The following is an 18259-nucleotide window of genomic DNA, read 5'->3' on the forward strand; positions in this document are numbered from 1 at the left end:
GAATTGACTCTTTAGGACTGTTCAGCTTTTATTTTTCGGGAAACCATTTAGTTCATCATTCATATTGTTTGTTAGGTACTTTGTTAAGTATAAGGGTTGGGATGATGACAATTTTTTGCTCTTAGGATGTTAGTAGTTGTTTTGTAGTTAGAATTTAGGTTATTATCTTTAAGAAAAAAAAAAAACACTTCACTGAGGTTTAATTTATGTACTGTACCGTTCACTCGTTTTAAGGGTATAATTCAAAGATTTTTAGTAAGTTTACAGAGTTGTGCAACAACTATTACTACAATTGAATTTTTGTTCCCACCTCAGCCTCTGATAATTAATAATCTACTTCTGTCTCTATATATTTGCCTTTTCTGGACATTTCATATAAATGGAATTGTACAATATGTGTTCTTCAGTATGTGGCTTCTTTTACCTGGCATCTGTTGAGATGATAATGTTGTTCTTGTTCTTTGTTAATATGGTATATTACATTAACGGATTTTCAGATGTTAAACCAACCTTGCATTCTTGGAATAAATCCTACTTGGTCATGGCGTGTAATCCTTTGTTGTGGGATTCAGTTTGCTGACATTTTGTCCAGGATTTCTCCATGTTGTAGCATGTATCAGTATTTCATTCCATTTTATTGCTGGAGAGTAATCCATTGTATGATATATACCAAAATTTGTTTATCTGTTCACCAGTTAATGGACATTTGGATTGTTTCCACTTTTTGGCTATTATGAATAGTGCTGCTGGGAACATTCACATACAAGTCTTTGTATGGACATGTGTTTTTTTCCTCTTGGATAGAATTCCACCTAAGAGTGGAATTTCTTGGTCATGTGGTAAATTTATGTTTAATTTTTTAAGAAACTACCAAAATGGCTGTACCATTTCACATTTTCACCATCAATGCATGTGGGTTCCATTTTTTTTTCTTATTCTTGCCAACACTTGTTATTCCTTGTCATTTTGATTGTAGCCATTCTGGTGGGTGTGAGGTATCATTGTGGTCTTAATGTGCAGTACCCTAATGACTAATTATGTTGAACATCATTTCATGTGTTATTGATCATGTGTCTTTTGGTGAAATGCCTATTCAGTTTTTTTGCCCATTTGAAAAAATTGGGTTGTCTTCTTCCTACTGATTTGTAAGAGTTCTTTATATATTCTGGGTACAGTTTCTTGATCCAATATCACATGTGTTCTTGGTGTCATATTTAAGAAATCTTTGCCTAACCCAAGGTCATAAAAAATTCCTCCTGTGTTTTCTTCTCAGAGTTTTATAGTTTTAGCTCTTAGATTTAGGTCTGTGATATGTTTGAGTTGATATTTTTATGTATGGTTTAACATAAGGGTGTAAATTCATCTTTTTGTGTGTGGTTATTCAGTTGTCCCTGCACCATTTCTTGAAAAAACTTTCTTTTCCCCATTGACTTGCATTGGCATCATTGTGGAATATCAGTTGACTACAAATGAGTTTTTTTTTCTGGAATCTAAATTAGGTTCCGTTGACTCATATGTCTGTCCTTATGCCAGTACGATATTCTCTTGATTGCTGTAGCATTCTAGTGACATTTTGAAATTGGGAAGTGTGGAAGTGTAAGTCCTTCAGTTTTGTTCTTTTTTTCAAAGTTGTTTTGGTTTTTCCTGGAGCCTTTGCATTTCCATATAAATTTTAGGATCAGCTTGTCAGGTCTCATCTGTAAAAGAGCCAGCTGTGATTTTGATAGGGATTGCATTGAGAATTGCTATCTTAACAATATTAAGTCTTTCAGTCAATTAACATGGCTGTCTTTTCATTTTTTTAGGTTTCTAATTTCTTTCAACAATGTTTTGTAGTTTTTAAAGTATGTCTTGCTTTGTTAAATTCTAAATATTTTATTCTTTTTGATATTGTGAATGAAATTGTTTTCTTAATTTGATATTTGGATTGTTAATTGCTAGTATATGGAAACACAGTAGATTTTTGTACGCTGATCTCAAACTCTGCAACCTTGCTGAACTCATTATTTCTAGTTTTTTGTGTGGATTTTTTAGGATTATCTATATGTAAGATTTTGTCATCTGTGAATAAGAACAGTTTTACTTCACCTTGCCAACATCAATGCCTTTTCTTTCTTTTTCTTGACTGTTAGTATTGGCTAGTAATAGAAGTAGTGAGTGTGAATATCTTTCGCTTGTTCCTATCTTAGGGGGAAAGCATTCAGTCTTTCACTATTATGTATGTTAGCTGCAGGGTTTTTGTAGGTGCCCTTTATCAGGAATTCCCCTCTATTTTTAGTTTGTTGAGAGCTTTTAATACAAATGGGTAGTAGATGTTGTTAAATGCTTTTTCTGCATCTATTGAGGTAATCATGTTTGTTCTTGTTTTTTATTAATATGGTATATTACATTAATTTGTTTTCAGATGTTAAACCAACCTTATATTCTTGGAATAAATCCTACTTGGTCATGGTGTGTAATCCTTTTTATTTGTTGTGGGGTTCACTTTGCTGAATAATCTACTTCTGTAATATTTTGTACAGAATTTTTGCTGATATTTTGTACAGGATTTTTGTATCTGTACTCGTGAGGAATATGGTCTGTAGTTTTCTTGTGCTGATTGGGGTATTTCTGGCCTCAAACGATTTGTGAAGTATTTCCTTTTCCTCTGTTTTCTGGAAAGGTTTGTGAAGGTTTGATATAAATTTCTCCTTAAATATTTGATAGAATTCACTAGGGAAGCCATTTGGGCCTGAGCTTTCCTTTGTGGGATGCTCTTGGTTGAAATTTCTTCTTATAGATCTATTCAGATTTTCTATTTTTTTTTTTTTTAATTATTAGCACCTTTATTTATTTATTTATTTATTTATTTACTTATTTTGCTGTGTTGGGTCTTCGTTTCTGTGCGAGGGCTTTCTCTAGTTGCGGCAAGCGGGGGCTACTCTTCATTGCAGTGCGCGAGCCTCTCACTATCGCGGCCTCTCTTGTTGCGGAGCGCAGGCTCCAGATGCGCAGGCTCACTATTTGTGGCTCACGGGCCCAGTTGCTCCGCGGCATGCGGGATCCTCCCAGACCAGGGCTCGAACCCGTGTTCCCTGCATTGGCAGGCAGATTCTCAACCACTGCGCCACCAGGGAAGCCCTCTATTTCTTCTTGAGTTAATTTGGTAGTTTGTCTTTTTAGGGGTTTGTCCATGTCATCATCTACATTGTCCAAAGTTTTTTAGAGTATTCGCTTTTGATTTCTATAAGGTCAATAGTGATATCCCTCCCTTCTTTCATTTCTGATTTTAGGAATTTTTTGTTTGTTTATTTGTTTTTGTTTTGTTTTTTGGTTAGTCCAGTTTAAAGGTTTGTCAATTTTGTTGATCTTTTAAAAAAAACAACTCTTTGTTTCACTGACATATCTGTTTTTCTGGTTTTTAAAAATTTCATTTATTTCCACTTTAGCATTTATTATTTCCTTCCTTCTGCTTATTTTGGGTTTAGTTTACTCTTAGGCTATTATCTTTTCGACAGCTAGGTCAGTGCAACTTAATTCGCAACAGAAATTATTTACCTCCTTCAAAGTGTAGCAGTGTAATCTTTATTGATGTCATCTTGTTAGTGTTCTTCAAGCTGTTTTACTGGTGTTAAAGCAGAGCCAGTCTTTCTATCAAAGGAGGTTTATCATTCTTGTTAGCAGGTGCATTAGGTTTGATTATCTCTCATTACAATGAAATTTACATGAATTCATAATAAAGTTTTACAAATTGTTTTAAACATTAACAGAGACCTGCTCTTAGACCTGGTCTCTTTGATCTGCTTAAGAGTATCTTTGCTCCAAAATCTCAGTGGCTTAAAACAACAAAGGTTTGTTTCTCTTTCATACCACATGTTTATCATGTGTTGGCAGGGGTCTTAGCTCATTACAGTCACTCAAGGACCCAAGCTGATACAGTAGCTGATATTTCAAATGTTGTTGGTTTTGTTTCAATGCCCGAGGGAAAGAGAACTCTGGAAGATCTTGCCTGGCAGTTAAATGCTGTGGTCTGGAGGTGATTACACATCAATTCCTCGCACATCTCATTAGCCAGAGCTAGTCACAGGGCTGTACCCAGCCAGTTCCATGTGCTCAGAAAGAGGGGAGCTGGAAATACTGGGTGTAAACACTAAAGACTACCATACCACCCTAGCTCGGGGCACTACCATTGGATTGCCCAGTCAGCTGCTTGTCAGGTCTCCTGGTTTAGCTTCCCTACTGGCCATTCTCTGTACAACAGTCAGTGATTTTTCTAATCATGAATCTGATGATGTCATTCTCTGCTTAAGGCTGATCATTGCTTTTCAGACAAAGCCCACCTTTTCCTGCAGCCTACATGCTGTACTTGATCTTGTCCCCCTTATCTTTTGTGCCCATATCTCACTTTTCTCCTTGTACTCTGTCCTAGTGATACTGGCTTGTAGCTCCTCTAACATGCTTCACTCTCTTGCCTCTTGGCCTTTGCTCATATTATTTCCTCTTCCTGGAACGTTCTTTCTTACCTCCTTCCCTCTTTCTTTTGGTTAACTCCTATTCCTTTTCTAGGTTTCAGCTTTAAAGTCATTCCCACTTTCCAATTTGTGTTTATTGCTTAGCCTTTGAATTCCCAGAGCACTCCCTGTTTCTGACAAAGCTATTGTGTGCCACTCTAATTGCCTGATTACTTGTTTGCCATTGTAACCTAATCCCTCACACATGGAAGCACTCATTACGTATTGGTTAAATGGCTAAATAGATTACAGGGTAGGGTAGGGAAAAGGTGTAGTGTATGTTATCAAAAAATCTAGTTATTAAAGGACCTGTATGCTTCCCATCTATGGCAAGGACCCCAAAGTTTTCCATTTATGAAAATGTGGTTTTAACAAGTGCTCAGAGTAGCTCTTGGTTACCAGAATATTTTGTATACCTAAGTTCCACAAGTCCTTTGAAAGTTGGTTATGTTATTTGTGTTTGTTTCTAATGTTAAAAGAAAAATATAAAAACATTGTGTGGAAAAGCGATTTCAGACTGGCATGTAGGGCTCTCTAAGTTGAAAATGACAGATACTTATTTTTCACTTCCCATATCAAGTATTTTCTGTTTTGCCATAATTTTCAGTTGCTTCTTAATGTTGATGAGACACATTTAGTTAAGTGCCGTTACTTCCAATTATTTTGTTATTTTGAGTAATGCTATTGTAAACATCTTTGTATCTTCAGTTTTTTCTTTTGAAGTAATTTCTCAGAATAAATTTCCAGGAGTGACATTTCTGGTCTAAGGGCAGTTATAGTGATCTGAATCAGGTTAAAAGCATACTTTGGTTTGTTCATGGGTAGTAGCAAAATAGTGTCAGGGTTATAAAATATAATACTGTACAGGCTTTGGCATTCCAAGAAATAAGATTGCCATATTTCTTAACAGGTGTTAAGTGGTCCTAGCTTTTGACTTGCTTTTGACTTTTTTGGCAGTCTTTTTTTTTTTTTTTTTTTTGCCACACTGCGCGGCTTTCGGGATCTTAATTCCCGGACCAGGGATTGAACCCGGGTCCTGGCAGTGAAATCGCCCAGTCCTAACTACTGAACCGCCAGGGAATTACCTGGCAGTCTTTTTGCATTGGGTGTCTTAGGCCTTGGGAGTGTGAATGCGAGAGGCATAATGAAAGAACAAGCTCAAGAAATGCAATTTAGGGGGCATGCGAGGAAGTTTGAGCTTGACAACAGCTCATCTTAGGCCATGTATTTCTTACTAAACAGTAAGTCAGTTTTTTTTTTTTTTAAATTGATTAGTTCTGTAATTTTTTTTTTCCTAAATAAATTTATTTATTTATTTATTTACTTTTGGCTGTGTTGGGTCTTCGTTTCTGTGCGAGGGCTTTCTCTAGTTGCGGCGAGCGGGGGCCTCTCACTGTTGCGGCCTCTCGTTGCGGAGCACAGGCTCCAGACGCGCAGGCTCAGTAGTTGTGGCTCACAGGCCCAATTGCTCCACGGCATGTGGGATCCTCCCAGACCAGGGCTCGAACCCGTGTCCCCTGCATTGGCAGGCGGATTCCCAACCACTGCACCACCAGGGAAGCCCAGTAAGTCAGTTTTATGAAAAGTTTATGCAAGTGTCCTTGTGACCTTGCTGAGTATTTTGCGTCTTTTTTTTCACACTCATCCTACATAAAACTTAAATCTTTAAAAATGTTTAAGTTGTCTTCAATAAACTAGAAAGTATTGCTTCTTAGTAAGTAGGGACTTACGTATAAGTGGGAATATTTTACTTTGGATTTAGATAAGTACTTTAAGTAGCATTTTAATTACCAAAATATATGAAGGATAGTACTCTGTTTTTTAGTTCACATGGTTTGTTCAGGAATGTTATTTTGGGATCATTAGCCTTTCTTTTGGTTTCCAGTTTACTTTTTAATGCCTAGTATTGAGTTCTAGGAATCTTTTATCTAGTTTTTGAAGTGTTATTTTAAATAGATTGGTAAATTATTCACATTTGTGGAAGTTTTACTGTGTATTTAATGAAATCGATAACACAAAAAGTGCATATTTAACTTGTTTTTCCCTTCTAGTAGAAATCTTTTAATTATTCATAGTCAATTTTGTAATAACAGTTGACCTCAGAAATTTTTCTTTCTCAGTAATTGACGGCTGTTTTCAGAGCTTTTGTTCATCTTATGTGGAGTACTAGACCACTTCAGTTTCACGTTTTCTGATGTTGTCCATCATACTTCTAAGAGGGTTCGGTTCATTTTTCAAGTCTTTCACAGTTTTGTTTTTTACACAGCAGCAGCAGTCAAGCACTTCATAAAGGAAAGCCAGCACCACTAAAGATACCACTGTAAATATAAATAAAAGCAGAATGACAAAGCAGGCAGTGTTCCAGTTATCATGGAAAGGGTAAATTTTTTGAACTTGAAAACCAAGGTATTGATAAACAGATGTAGTTGTTTCATTCCAGAAGCTGGAGCTCTGGGAGGCCATTCTTAGAGATTCCACTTCTTATATTGCTTGTTGGAATCTGTAGAAAGGTAGAAAATGAATATATGTAACGAAACTCTACCGATTGGTCAATTCAGATGTCAGTTTCTAAGATTTGTTAGTAAATTTATATAGGCTGCATGAGTCTTCCTTATTTTCTGTCAGAATTAATGCCTGAGTGGTATTCTTTAATTTTTTTGATATCTATGCAGTGTACTCTGTAAACCATACTATGTATTTTTTAATGTATATCATTTGTTAGACAAATATTTATGATCAAGATTCATATACAGAAATTAACTGCTAATGGAGGGAGAAAAAAGGCAGCTGAATTGGTTTAAAATTTGATTAAAGCAGTGGTCAGAGAGCTGTTATCTACAAAAAAATCTTAGCATTTTACAGTTGTGTTCTTCAAACTTTCTGCAGAAAAGCTTTTCCCGTTACCCTTGTGGATCCTTCTCACCTTCTTGGTTCAGTGTATTTCTGTCTATTTCCACTCCTTTAAACTTCCAGGACAGGTGATCTGAATCAGGAAATAATGGCTGAGTGAAAAATAGTAGAGAAAGAAAATCCAAATAATGACAGTTTTCAGAATAAGGATAATACAGTTTTAGATTAAAGTTGCCTATGAAGAGACCTTAATCTTAGGATTTTTTTTGGTATGTATATGATAGTCTTAAATGTTTCATAATACCTAAATGACCTATGGACAGGAATATTAAAAAAAAACAGGCAAATTCAGCATCCCAAAGGTATGTATTATTAAATTATTATTCCATTTCACAAAATTAGCCAGTGAGTTAAAGTTTCACTGTTCTTGCATTAAGCTTTGCTCTTGTTGACCTGATACATGTTGGGCCTTAAATGGGACTGTAAGGATGAAGATCTGATAGTATTAAAAATAATAAATGACTTTATTATCTTAATCATTCAAAAATATCTTTTTAAGGGGACTTCTCTGGTGGTCCAGTGGTAAAGAATCCACCTTCCAATGCAGGGGACGTGGGTTCAATCTCTGGTCGGGGAACTAAGATTCCCACATGCCGCAGGGCTACTGAGCCTGCGTGCCTCAACTACTGAGCCCATGCGCCTCAACTAGAGAGCCCACGTGCCACAAACTGCAGAGCCCACGTATTCTGGAGCCTGCATGCCACAACTAGAGAGAGAAAGCCTGAACGCCACAACTAGAGAGAAGCCCACATGCCACAGTGAAGATCCCGCGTGCTGCAACTAAGACCTGACCCAGTCAAAAATAAATAAATAAACAAAAACCCCAAAAATATCTCTTTAAGCTTTTTGAAAAAATTATAAAATACCTATATACTAAGAAACTTTTTGAAATGAGAGGAAAAAACCCCATAGTTCCACTTCCCTAATTCAGTGACTGTTGTCAGTTTGTGTGCTTGCTTTTACGAAAGAAATGAATTATTTTGCGTAATTTTTTTGCTACATAGTTGTACATAGACTTTCATTCTTGTAAACAAATGTTTATTGATTACCTACTGTGTAACAAATACTTTTTTTTTTTAAAGTGACAAGGTATTTACTTTTTTTTTTTATTCTTTTTTTTTTTTAAAGCCTTATTCTTTTTTTTTTTTTTTAAATTTTATTTATTTATTTATTTATGGCTGTGTTGGGTCTTCGTTTCTGTGCGAGGGCTTTCTCCAGTTGTGGCAAGTGGGGGCCACTCTTCATCGCAGTGCACGGGCCTCTCACTATCGCGGCCTCTCTTGCCGCGGAGCACAGGCTCCAGACGCGCAGGCTCAGTAATTGTGGCTCATGGGCCCAGCTGCTCTGCGGCATGTGGGATCTTCCCGGACCAGGGCACGAACCTGTGTCCCCTGCATTGGCAGGCAGACTCCGAACCACTGCGCCACCAGGGAAGCCCACAAATACTTTTTTAAAAAATATTTATTTATTTATTTGGCTGCGCTGGGTCTTAGTTGTAGCACGCAGGATCTTTGTTGGGTACACGGGATCTTTAGTTGCGGCATGCAGGATCTTTAGTTGCGGCACGTGGGATCTTTTAGTTGCGGCATGTGGGCTCTTAGTTGTGGTATGTGGGATCTAGTTCCCTGACCAGGGATTGAACCCTGGCCCCCTGCGTTGGGAGTGTGGAGTCTTAACTGCTGGACCACCAGGGAAGTCCCAACAAATACTTTTCTAAGTGCTGGAGATAACTTGTGTGTGAGAGTATGTTTCATTTATAGAAAATTTCAAGGTAGTACAGAAGTATAAGAGTATAGTAAACACCCATGTGCTTATAACACAGCTTCATCAATTCTTGGCCAGTCTGTATCTCTACTCACTTCCATTCCATGGATTATTTTGAGGCAAATCCCAGACATCATGTCACTTCATCTAGGAATATTTCAGTATATATCTCTTAAAAGGTGAGGACTCTGTTTTTAAATATAACCACAATATCATTTTCACACCAAAAAAGATTAAAAACTGACTTAAAACCCCCCACACATAACAATATAATTCCTTCAATTTCTGTTTTCTTTATAAATATAATTTTAAAACTTTGGGGTTAATAAACTAATATTTTCTAAGGGTTTTTTTTCTTTTTTCTTTAAATCTGATTTGCGTGGCGGATCATCTCACTTCTTTGGTTGGACTTGGTCCCTTCCTTTTTTCCTTCATATATTTTGAAGGTTAAACTGATGATCTGAGGCCAACAGTAAAGGCTTAAATTCATTTTTTCTTGTTGGATTTAAGAATCCATTTATGGTGCTTGGTCACCCTTCATCTTGAAATGAGGGACAAGAGACTAATGGACAGTAATTGAATTAATTGCTTCTGTTCTGGGACGTACAAAAATGCATTGTCTGGAACACAGGTATTTGAGTAACTTCCCATTACATTACAGTATTTCAAACTATGTCAAGAGACCCAGCCTTGCAAAGTTACTCTTGTATCTTTTGGATTTTTCTCTTCCAAGCACACCCTTATAGAAAGCAGGCTGCTGCGTTGTACAGCTCTGGGGAGCACCAGTCGTGTTGTGTTGTGGGGTGGGTGCCATTCAGGTAGAACACAGTGTAAATTGGGCTCGTGCAGTGCGGCGTCCTGGTAGGCTGCGCCTCCGCCTCTGCGTTGTTGCCGCCGCTGAACTTAACCACCTTTTACACAAACAGGCAAGTAACCTATAGAAACCAACTCAAACGGAGGCCAAAGTTAAGTCCTTCTTGACCCAGCCTTGCTGATAGAGTAGTGTCATGAATGCATGTGCACAGACACACAAATGCCTGAAAAATGTTCAGCTTTGGAACTCCTGTAGGATTTTTAGCACTGCTAAAATGCAGATACTCCTGGGAGGGGTAACAAACATTGTTACAATTATTCTTACTTCAGTGTGAATGAGTTTCAGGTGCTTTTTAAAAAGCAGAGCTAATAGAGGAGAGGGAGAGGAAGAAGATTAGGACCTTGGTGAAACGGGGGGATCGTGCGACTTATGTGGGCAGGTAAAGAACAGGAAGAATTTCTTGAGGGTCTGTCTAATAACTTTACCTTGGCTAACCTAGCCCTCTCCAGCACTGATGAAAGTATTCCTTAGACTTTCTGTTAAGGCCTTTCAGGTTGATTCCTTTTTAAAATTTGGGAATTTCTTTTGAAGATTTCTCTTCTAAATCTGGCATTAGAACTGATTGCAGGGGAAACAATGGTAGGGGAGGGAGGAGAGAGTAGAGTGAGGTAATTTCCACATTATGCCTCTGAAATTAATCTACCATATTAATTAATGTTAATTTAAACCGCTATTTCATGATTGATATCAAAAATATCATTATAGCAATTTAAAATAAAAATTAAAAGCATCACCTGTGGACTTCCCTGGTGGTGCAGTGGTTAAGAATCCGCCTGCCAATGCAGGTGACACGGGTTTGAGCCCTGGTCCGGGAAGATCCCACATCCTGCGGAGCAACTAAGCCCGTGTGCCACAACTACTGAAGCACGCGCGCCTAGAGCCTGTGCTCCGCAAAAAGAGAAGCCACCGCAGTGAGAAGCCCGCGCACCGCAACAAAGAGTAGCCCCCGCTCGCCGCAACTAGAGAAAGCCCGCACGCAGCAACGAAGACCCAACGCAGCCAAAAATAATAAATAAATAAAATAAATAAATTAAAAAAAAAAGCATCACCTATAATCTTATCTCTCTAACATATCAAACTTGTAATTTTTTTCTTTTATCCTAGACATTGGCTGTATAAATCTATAACTCATACCTGGTTGAAATTATACTGAATTTATTACTTTGTATTTTAATTTATTATGAGCAGGCCTTTTTATTTTTATTTATTTTAATATTTATTTCATTTATTGTTATTTTTATTTTTGGCTGTGTCGTGTCTTTGTGGCACGTGGGCTTCTCTCTAATTGTGGTGTTCGGGTTTTCTCTTGTTGAGATGTGCGGGCTCAGTAGTTGTGGCATGCGGGATTAGTTGCCCCGCGGCATGTGGGATCTTAGTTCCCCGACCAGGGATCGAACCTGCGTCCCCTGCATTGGAAGGCAGATTCTTTACCAGTGGACCACCAGGGAAGTCCCATGAGTAGGCCTTTTTAAATTTGTGGTGACTTCTTAAGACTGGGGAGAAATTGTAAAGACTAATAATGTAAGTTACTGTTTCAAAATGAAATTTTAGAATGATTAGAAAGTTGGCTTAAGGAACTTTATATTCTATTTATTTTTGAGGTACAAGTGAACTGCTTAAAAATTTTTCAGGTCCCCTTGCTCCTAAAAAAATAGAGTGAGAGGGAGGGAGGGGGAGAGATGGGAAGGGAGAGATAAGGCGAGGCAAGAAGGGGGGCAGGCAGACAGACACACAACTAAATTCACTTACTTTGAAGTTAACTTGTACCCATCAATGAACTATTCTTCTGGTTAAATTAATGTATACTCACACAGTCGGATGTTAAGCATGAGTGAGGTGACTGTAGTGACATGGAAAGATTTCTAGGATATGTTGTTAAGTAAACAAAGTGCAGGACAGTGTATAGAGGAAAAAGGGAAATAATATATATTTTTAGTTGCTTGTATCTGCACAAAAATCTTGGGGATATACAGAAATTAATAGCAATCATTATTTGTGGGGTTGGTTGGAGAGTTGGAGAGTAGAGTCGGGAGACAGGGACGTGTGTGAGACTTGTCAAGATGTACCTTGTTATATTCCTTTGGTTTTTGAACCATTTGAATGTATTATTTATTCAAACCCAGAAGTATTCCTTGCCTTTGGTTTTTAATAATCTATTGTGTTTGGATTACTTCTAAAAAATTAGGATTAGTAAATTGTGACTTTGGTTAGACTGTGTACTTTATCCACACACAAATATGCTTATGATAATTATACTTGTGATAGTGACTGGATAGCAGTATGTGCCATTTCCAAGGGTACTTGTAAGTTTTGCTAGGAGCATCTAAGCAGTTTTCAGAAAGAGTATATATACATGTCAGGTTTATGTTGTGAATGATGACAGTTTGCCATTTGTGAGTGTGTTGATAACTGATGAGCATCTCAAAACATTCACTTTTTAGTTAGCTTCTGGGCATATCTGGAAAAAGTAAACCCTGTAATATAGATTCATTTTCCACCTTAAATTTAATGTGGTTTATTCTTTCAGAGTACGGTAGAGCTCTAATAATTCTGTGTGTTAAGTTTAGGATAAAATCTAAATCTTGCTTTGATGAATTAGACATAATTAGATACGTAGAAAGACATTTATCATTAGGATTTTCTTGTATTTTGAGACTATTTTTGAAATTAAAATGTAAATTTATGTGAAGCAAATGCTGTAACATGCCTTACGAAAAGTGAGAGTTAACAGTAAAAAGTAGGAACAGTTTCATATATATAATTTTTAGTTTATTATTATTTTCTAATATATTCCCATCACCTATTTTTCCTCCCATTTTAAAAGGCCCTAGTGAAATATTTACAGGGATAGGACTTGGAACTGTTCTGGAACCTTGAATTGCCAGATCAGAATAAAATTATGCCTTTGCTCTATTTGTGGAAAAAGGCTTTGAATTGAATTCTCTAGTGCATTTAAGCATATCACTTTGAAATATGATCAATTAATCGTAATAGCCTTTATATATAGAACAACGCACCCAACGCTGGAACTCTCTGGCTTAGGCCATGTCTTTAGTCAGTTTGGCTAAACAGCAATGAGCCTCCATCTGTACTAACTATAGATATATTGCCAGTAAAATGTAGGCTGATTATAATGTTTAAAAAATGTGGGTGGTAGGAGTTTTTGTCTACAGTTTACCTGAAATTTGAGTTATGAGTTAACTGTTTTATTTGACAAAGTTATTTTTATTTGATCTGAGACTTTTTTTTGAGCTCCCATACTTCGTATAGCAAGCAGGAATGTTTTCTAGGCAATTAACCACATTGTACCGAACCTGGAGAGATCTAATATCTTCTTACAGCAACCTTTGGGCTTTGTAAGGGATACTTTGCTCATGCTAGCAGAACACTGGTTAAGAAACAGAAGGAATAAAAATTATGAAAAAAAAAAACCCTTTAAAATTTAAAATAGATTTACCAGCAAAGAAAAGGACAGAAGTTGGATCTTTAGGTCAGTATATATAGGTAATATCCTGGAACTCTAGCATTTACTAAATAATTATTTTTTCATGCTTTAATATTGTAGAATTAGAAATTTGGTCAGCAGTTGAATAGTAATTTTTAGTAGGCATGAATGATTGCTGTTAGCTATGAAAGTAATCTTATTACCTTGAAGGGTACCCTCCTTCCTCCCATAACCAATTCTTCTTAGAGCATATTTTTATTTTAAAATTTAGTTTATCAAAATGACTTACTGTGTATTTATTTTAAGTTCAGTTTAAGAATAACTAACATTATATAGAAATAGTGTGATAAGTGTATATTTTTGTGGCATATAAAAATGAAACACTGCTTAAGAAGGTTTTTATTTAATAGCATGATTTGTATGTTACAGTGATAGAGACTTTAAAATTTGACTGTAGGGAATTATTTTAATGAAAATGTATGAAAGCCTAAAGCTCTATAAATGGTCTCTTTGGTTACAGTATAATGCAGCCTACGTAATGGTACCTTTATGGTCTTTTTATTTTTATATACAAATCACAATGTGATAATTTATTGGCATTCTCTGCATCTACACTCAAAGTCAAATAAAATTTTGAATTATTTTCTCATATTCCTTAAAATACAGCAAACTTTCTTATAAATAACTGCTTTAAATTTGCACATATAATCAGAAAGCTTTAGTCCTGGATTTGCTTTTAGTCTAGATTTTTCTTTAAGAAAAATCCTTTGTTAAGACAGACCAAACCGCTGAAATGAAATAGCTCAGAGAAGATGAAATTTGCAAGTAACCTCTTAACATCACATGCATATGGCTTACTCTAAGGTCTGGATATAGATTAGGTTCATAGAAAATGTAATGATTTTCTGTTAAGGCACAGATGGTAAGGGTGCTTATCAAATAGCAAAGATAGTCTTCATATTTTCATAATAAAAATCCTACCAAACAATGAAATGAATACATATTTTTGGGTCTTTAGTAGGAACAAAGCTTTCTGCTTCGTTTTTATGGTAAAATATTTATATTGTATCATAAGGACATGTATTATTAAATGAAAAGATCGTATAACCTACCTCTTGTCTGAAAGGCTGCAGTTGAAGCGATGGTATCCGTCTGTTTGTAATGCAGTCTAGTGCACAGCCAAGATGGAGCTGTGCTTCTATTGGTTGAACCACAATGCAGCTGACAGTTTCCTCTACGTGCATTTGCATTAAGTCCTGCCACCCTAGGAGTAAATCATTCATAAACTTGAATAGAGCCGTCTGGGTTCTCAACTGTCACCCCTTATTTTGGCCTTATTTTTTTTGTCTTTAAGCTAAATTTCTGCACAGGAATTTGTGAGTTAGTAACAAATTGATGATTCCATAGTGCTTAGCTGTAGGATTTCAGATCCTTCAGTGATTATTTCAGTGCTAGGGCTAGAAGATAATGTCGAGAGAGGCAGTAACCTGGGAAACAAACAGTCCAGGTTTACCAGTGTGGTGTTTCCTTCATGAAGTGTGCATAAGAGCTCCTAAATGATATTTTCTTTCTCTTTTTTCTAATACTTGTTATTTACATCAATCTTGCTCTCTGGAAGTGATTATTTCCATGTGGTGGTTTGATTTAGATGAAATTCTGAGGAAGAAGAAAGGAAATAAGGTTTTTATCTCTACTATTTGGGAGAAGGGTAAGTTTTGGTAGGTACACCACCTGTGTTAAAAAAGCAGTCTGTGAAAGTTAAGTTGCAAAAGAATCCTCAGTTGGATGTGTAGAGATAGAATGATTTTCTTATGGTGTATTAGAGTTGTGGTCTAAGCTTAACAGTCAAGGTTTTTATTTATGGGAGTGGCTACTAGAACAACAGCAGACTGGGTAAATGCTTGCTGTGCAGACTTATTTTTTAAAATTATGGATAATTGGCACATTTGTTTCTAGGGCCAATAAAGGGGTATGTGGAAACATTCTTATTGTAGTCATTCATTCAGTCAATTAATATTTATTGTTGACTGTGCCTGGCATTGAGTTAAACACTGGAGGCCTTATGGTAAACAAAACTGTATGTGCTTCATGATTGACCATTTGTGTGGTGCTTATCCTTAGCATATTGTCCTTAACTGTTATTTATAGTCTTTCCAGCTAGTTGTTTATTTAGCAGTGTAGGATAAACATAGTATTATTTTCCTAAAGTTAAACAAGAATTCCCTAAATATGCATTTATGAATTTCTGTACTGTGACAAAATATCCAGTTTGAGGTGGAATAACCTGTGTTAAATATTAGTTAATGATTCTTATACAAGACATATCAGAGTTTACAACTGGATTTGAATCTTTACTCTGCCACTTATTACTCTGAGCTTTCTTAGGTTTAAAATGAGACAGTAAAACCTCCTAAATAGGATTTTTGGGAGGGATTAAATGGGAAAATCATTTAGCACAGGTCTTGGCAATAGTAGGTGTTCAATAAATGTTAGTTACTATTATCATTATGAGTTTCCTGAAACCTTGGGAAAATGAACCATGTAGGAAGTATTTCATAATTGAAATAGTAAATGTGAAAACACACCTGTAAGGCATTCTTTGTTTTTTGTTTTTTTTTTAGAATTTTGCCAAGGGAACAGAGTTTTATTATTTGTTTGTTTGTTTATTTATTTATGGCTGCGTTGGGTCTTAGCTGTGGCATGCAGGCTCTTCGTTGTGGCGCGTGGGCTTCTCTCTAGTTGTGGTGTGTGGGTTTTCTCTCTCTAGTGGTGGCACGCAGGCTCCAGAGTGTGTGGGCTCTGTAGTTTGTGGCACGTGGGCTTAGTTGCCCCACGGCATGTGGGAATCCTAGTTCTCTGACCAGGGATGGAACCCGAGTCCCCTGCATAGGAAGGGGGATTCTTTACCACTGGATCACCAAGGAAGTCCCCGTAAGGCATTCTTAATATTGCTGTTTTTGAAAACATAGTAAAGAAGGCTTTAATGTGTCAATTATTATATTATTAAAATTGTAACAAAGTTATTTTTAAAGGAAAATTGCGTATGAGGTCTCAAAAAATCAGTCAGTAAAGCCTTTTCACTAATCTCAAAGGAATATTATGTTGCCTTCTAGAAGCTGTTCCTGTGGATCTCTGACAGTTGTTACATTTGACTTGTGGTTATTCTAATGCATTCTTTTATTTAAATTATTATTACCAAACTGGTGCCAGAAATGGACTCTCCCCCCTTTTATTTAACCTCTTCCTTTGTGGATCAGCCACATGGGAACTTTATAATATCTGATCTGAGGCCTGGCTAATAAAATGTGTACTTCTGAAATGTCTTCCTGGTATTTACAGTGACTTTTTTTTTACTCTTCCTGCCTATGACTAATAGAATGCATTTGTGATGCAATGGTAGCATTAGGATTTCTGCCTGTAAATATGCAACAGAATGGTATATGTTCTGAACCAAATGATCTTCTATGTAGATTGCTCCTTGTTTCATGCTGTCATCCTTTTTAAGTATCCATGTTTATGCAGTGGCAGTGCTTATGTGTGTGTGTTTTTTTTTTTAACATCTTTATTGGAGTATAATTGCTTTACAATGGTGTGTTAGTTTCTGCTCTATAACAAAGTGAATCAGCTATACATATACATATATCCCCATATCTCCTCCCTTTTGCGTCTCCCTCCCACCCTCCCTATCCCACCCCTCTAGGTGGTCACAGAGCACTGAGCTGATCTCCCTGTGCTATGCGGCTGCTTCCCACTAGCTATCTGTTTTACATTTGGTAGTGTATATATGTCCATGCCACTCTCTCACTTTGTCCCAGCTTACCCTTCCCCCTCCCCGTGTCCTCAAATCCATTCTCTACATCTGCATCTTTATTCCTGTCCTGCCCCTAGGTTCTTCATAACCATTTTTTTTTTTTTAGATTCCGTATATATGTGTTAGCATACGGTATTTGTTTTTCTCTTTCTGACTTACTTTACTCTGTATGACAGACTCTAGGTCCATTCACCTCACTACAAATAACTCAATTTCGTTTCTTTTTATGGCTGAGTAATACTCCATTGTATATATGTGCCACATCTTCTTTATCCATTCATCTGTTGATGGACACTTCGGTAAAAATATGGAATGCTTCACAAATTTGTGTGTCATCCTTGCGCAGGGGCCATGCTAATCTTCTCTGTATTGTTCCAATTTTAGTATATGTGCTGCCGAAGCGAGCACAGTGCTTATTTTTTTTATTCCTAATATATCTTTAAAATTTCCCTTAAAATAGTTATCGTATCATACTTTTTATTAATTCCCATTAATCAATACCCATTTATTTTTTTTTAAGTTGATAAGCAGAAATTGATGTCATTGGTGATAAATTGAACTTTTTATCCCTTAGAAGTAATCCACTCACTTCTTATGGTTTTTAAGGTTGTTAGAAAAGCACTATGGATCAGATTGAGATTTGTATTGTCCTCTTGTTTAAAAAACCTTGCTTTTAATTATGGTGGAAATCTAATCAGACTTAAGGAAAGGGTGAGATAAAGGTGCTTATAAAAGAAATGTATTTTGAATTATTTATACTTTGCTTCCATCCTTGGTGAGAAAATAGTTATTATGCATGCAAAGATTTTAAATTTGTCACCAAAATTTTATAGGGTAGAATTGACTAGATAGGAAGACTCCAAAACAAGAAATATTTTACCAGAGTTAAAATCATCTTAGTTGCTTAAAAGTCAGTAATCACATCTAATATGAAAATGTTATAATTGCTTTTTGAACCTCATTTT

General features: G+C 36.4%; 2 protein-coding genes across 6 annotated transcripts in view; one reads left to right on the forward strand and one right to left on the reverse strand.

Annotated features, from left to right (window-relative positions):
- SMIM18 (small integral membrane protein 18) lies at positions 1-18256 on the reverse strand. Of its 3 annotated transcripts, none has more exons than XM_082375103.1 (3): positions 14596-18256; positions 7414-7473; positions 1-6990 (listed from the first exon to the last, which is right to left on the reverse strand). In XM_082375103.1, the coding sequence occupies exon 3, from the start codon at positions 6951-6953 to the stop codon at positions 6657-6659; it is 297 nt and encodes a 98-aa protein (XP_082231229.1). In that variant the 5' UTR covers positions 6954-6990; positions 7414-7473; positions 14596-18256; the 3' UTR covers positions 1-6656. The 3 variants fall into 3 exon arrangements, with proteins under 3 accessions (XP_082231229.1, XP_082231227.1, XP_082231228.1); XM_082375101.1 differs by having other exon boundaries at positions 7414-7492; XM_082375102.1 differs by having other exon boundaries at positions 10464-18256.
- GTF2E2 (general transcription factor IIE subunit 2) overlaps positions 1-18259 on the forward strand; it is a 62562-nt gene that overhangs the window by 4578 nt on the left and 39725 nt on the right. The gene's annotated exons all lie outside the window — the stretch shown is intronic.

Source organism: Balaenoptera borealis, assembly GCF_965194805.1.
Source record: "Balaenoptera borealis genome assembly, chromosome: 21".
Classification (NCBI taxonomy): Eukaryota; Metazoa; Chordata; class Mammalia; order Artiodactyla; family Balaenopteridae; genus Balaenoptera; species Balaenoptera borealis.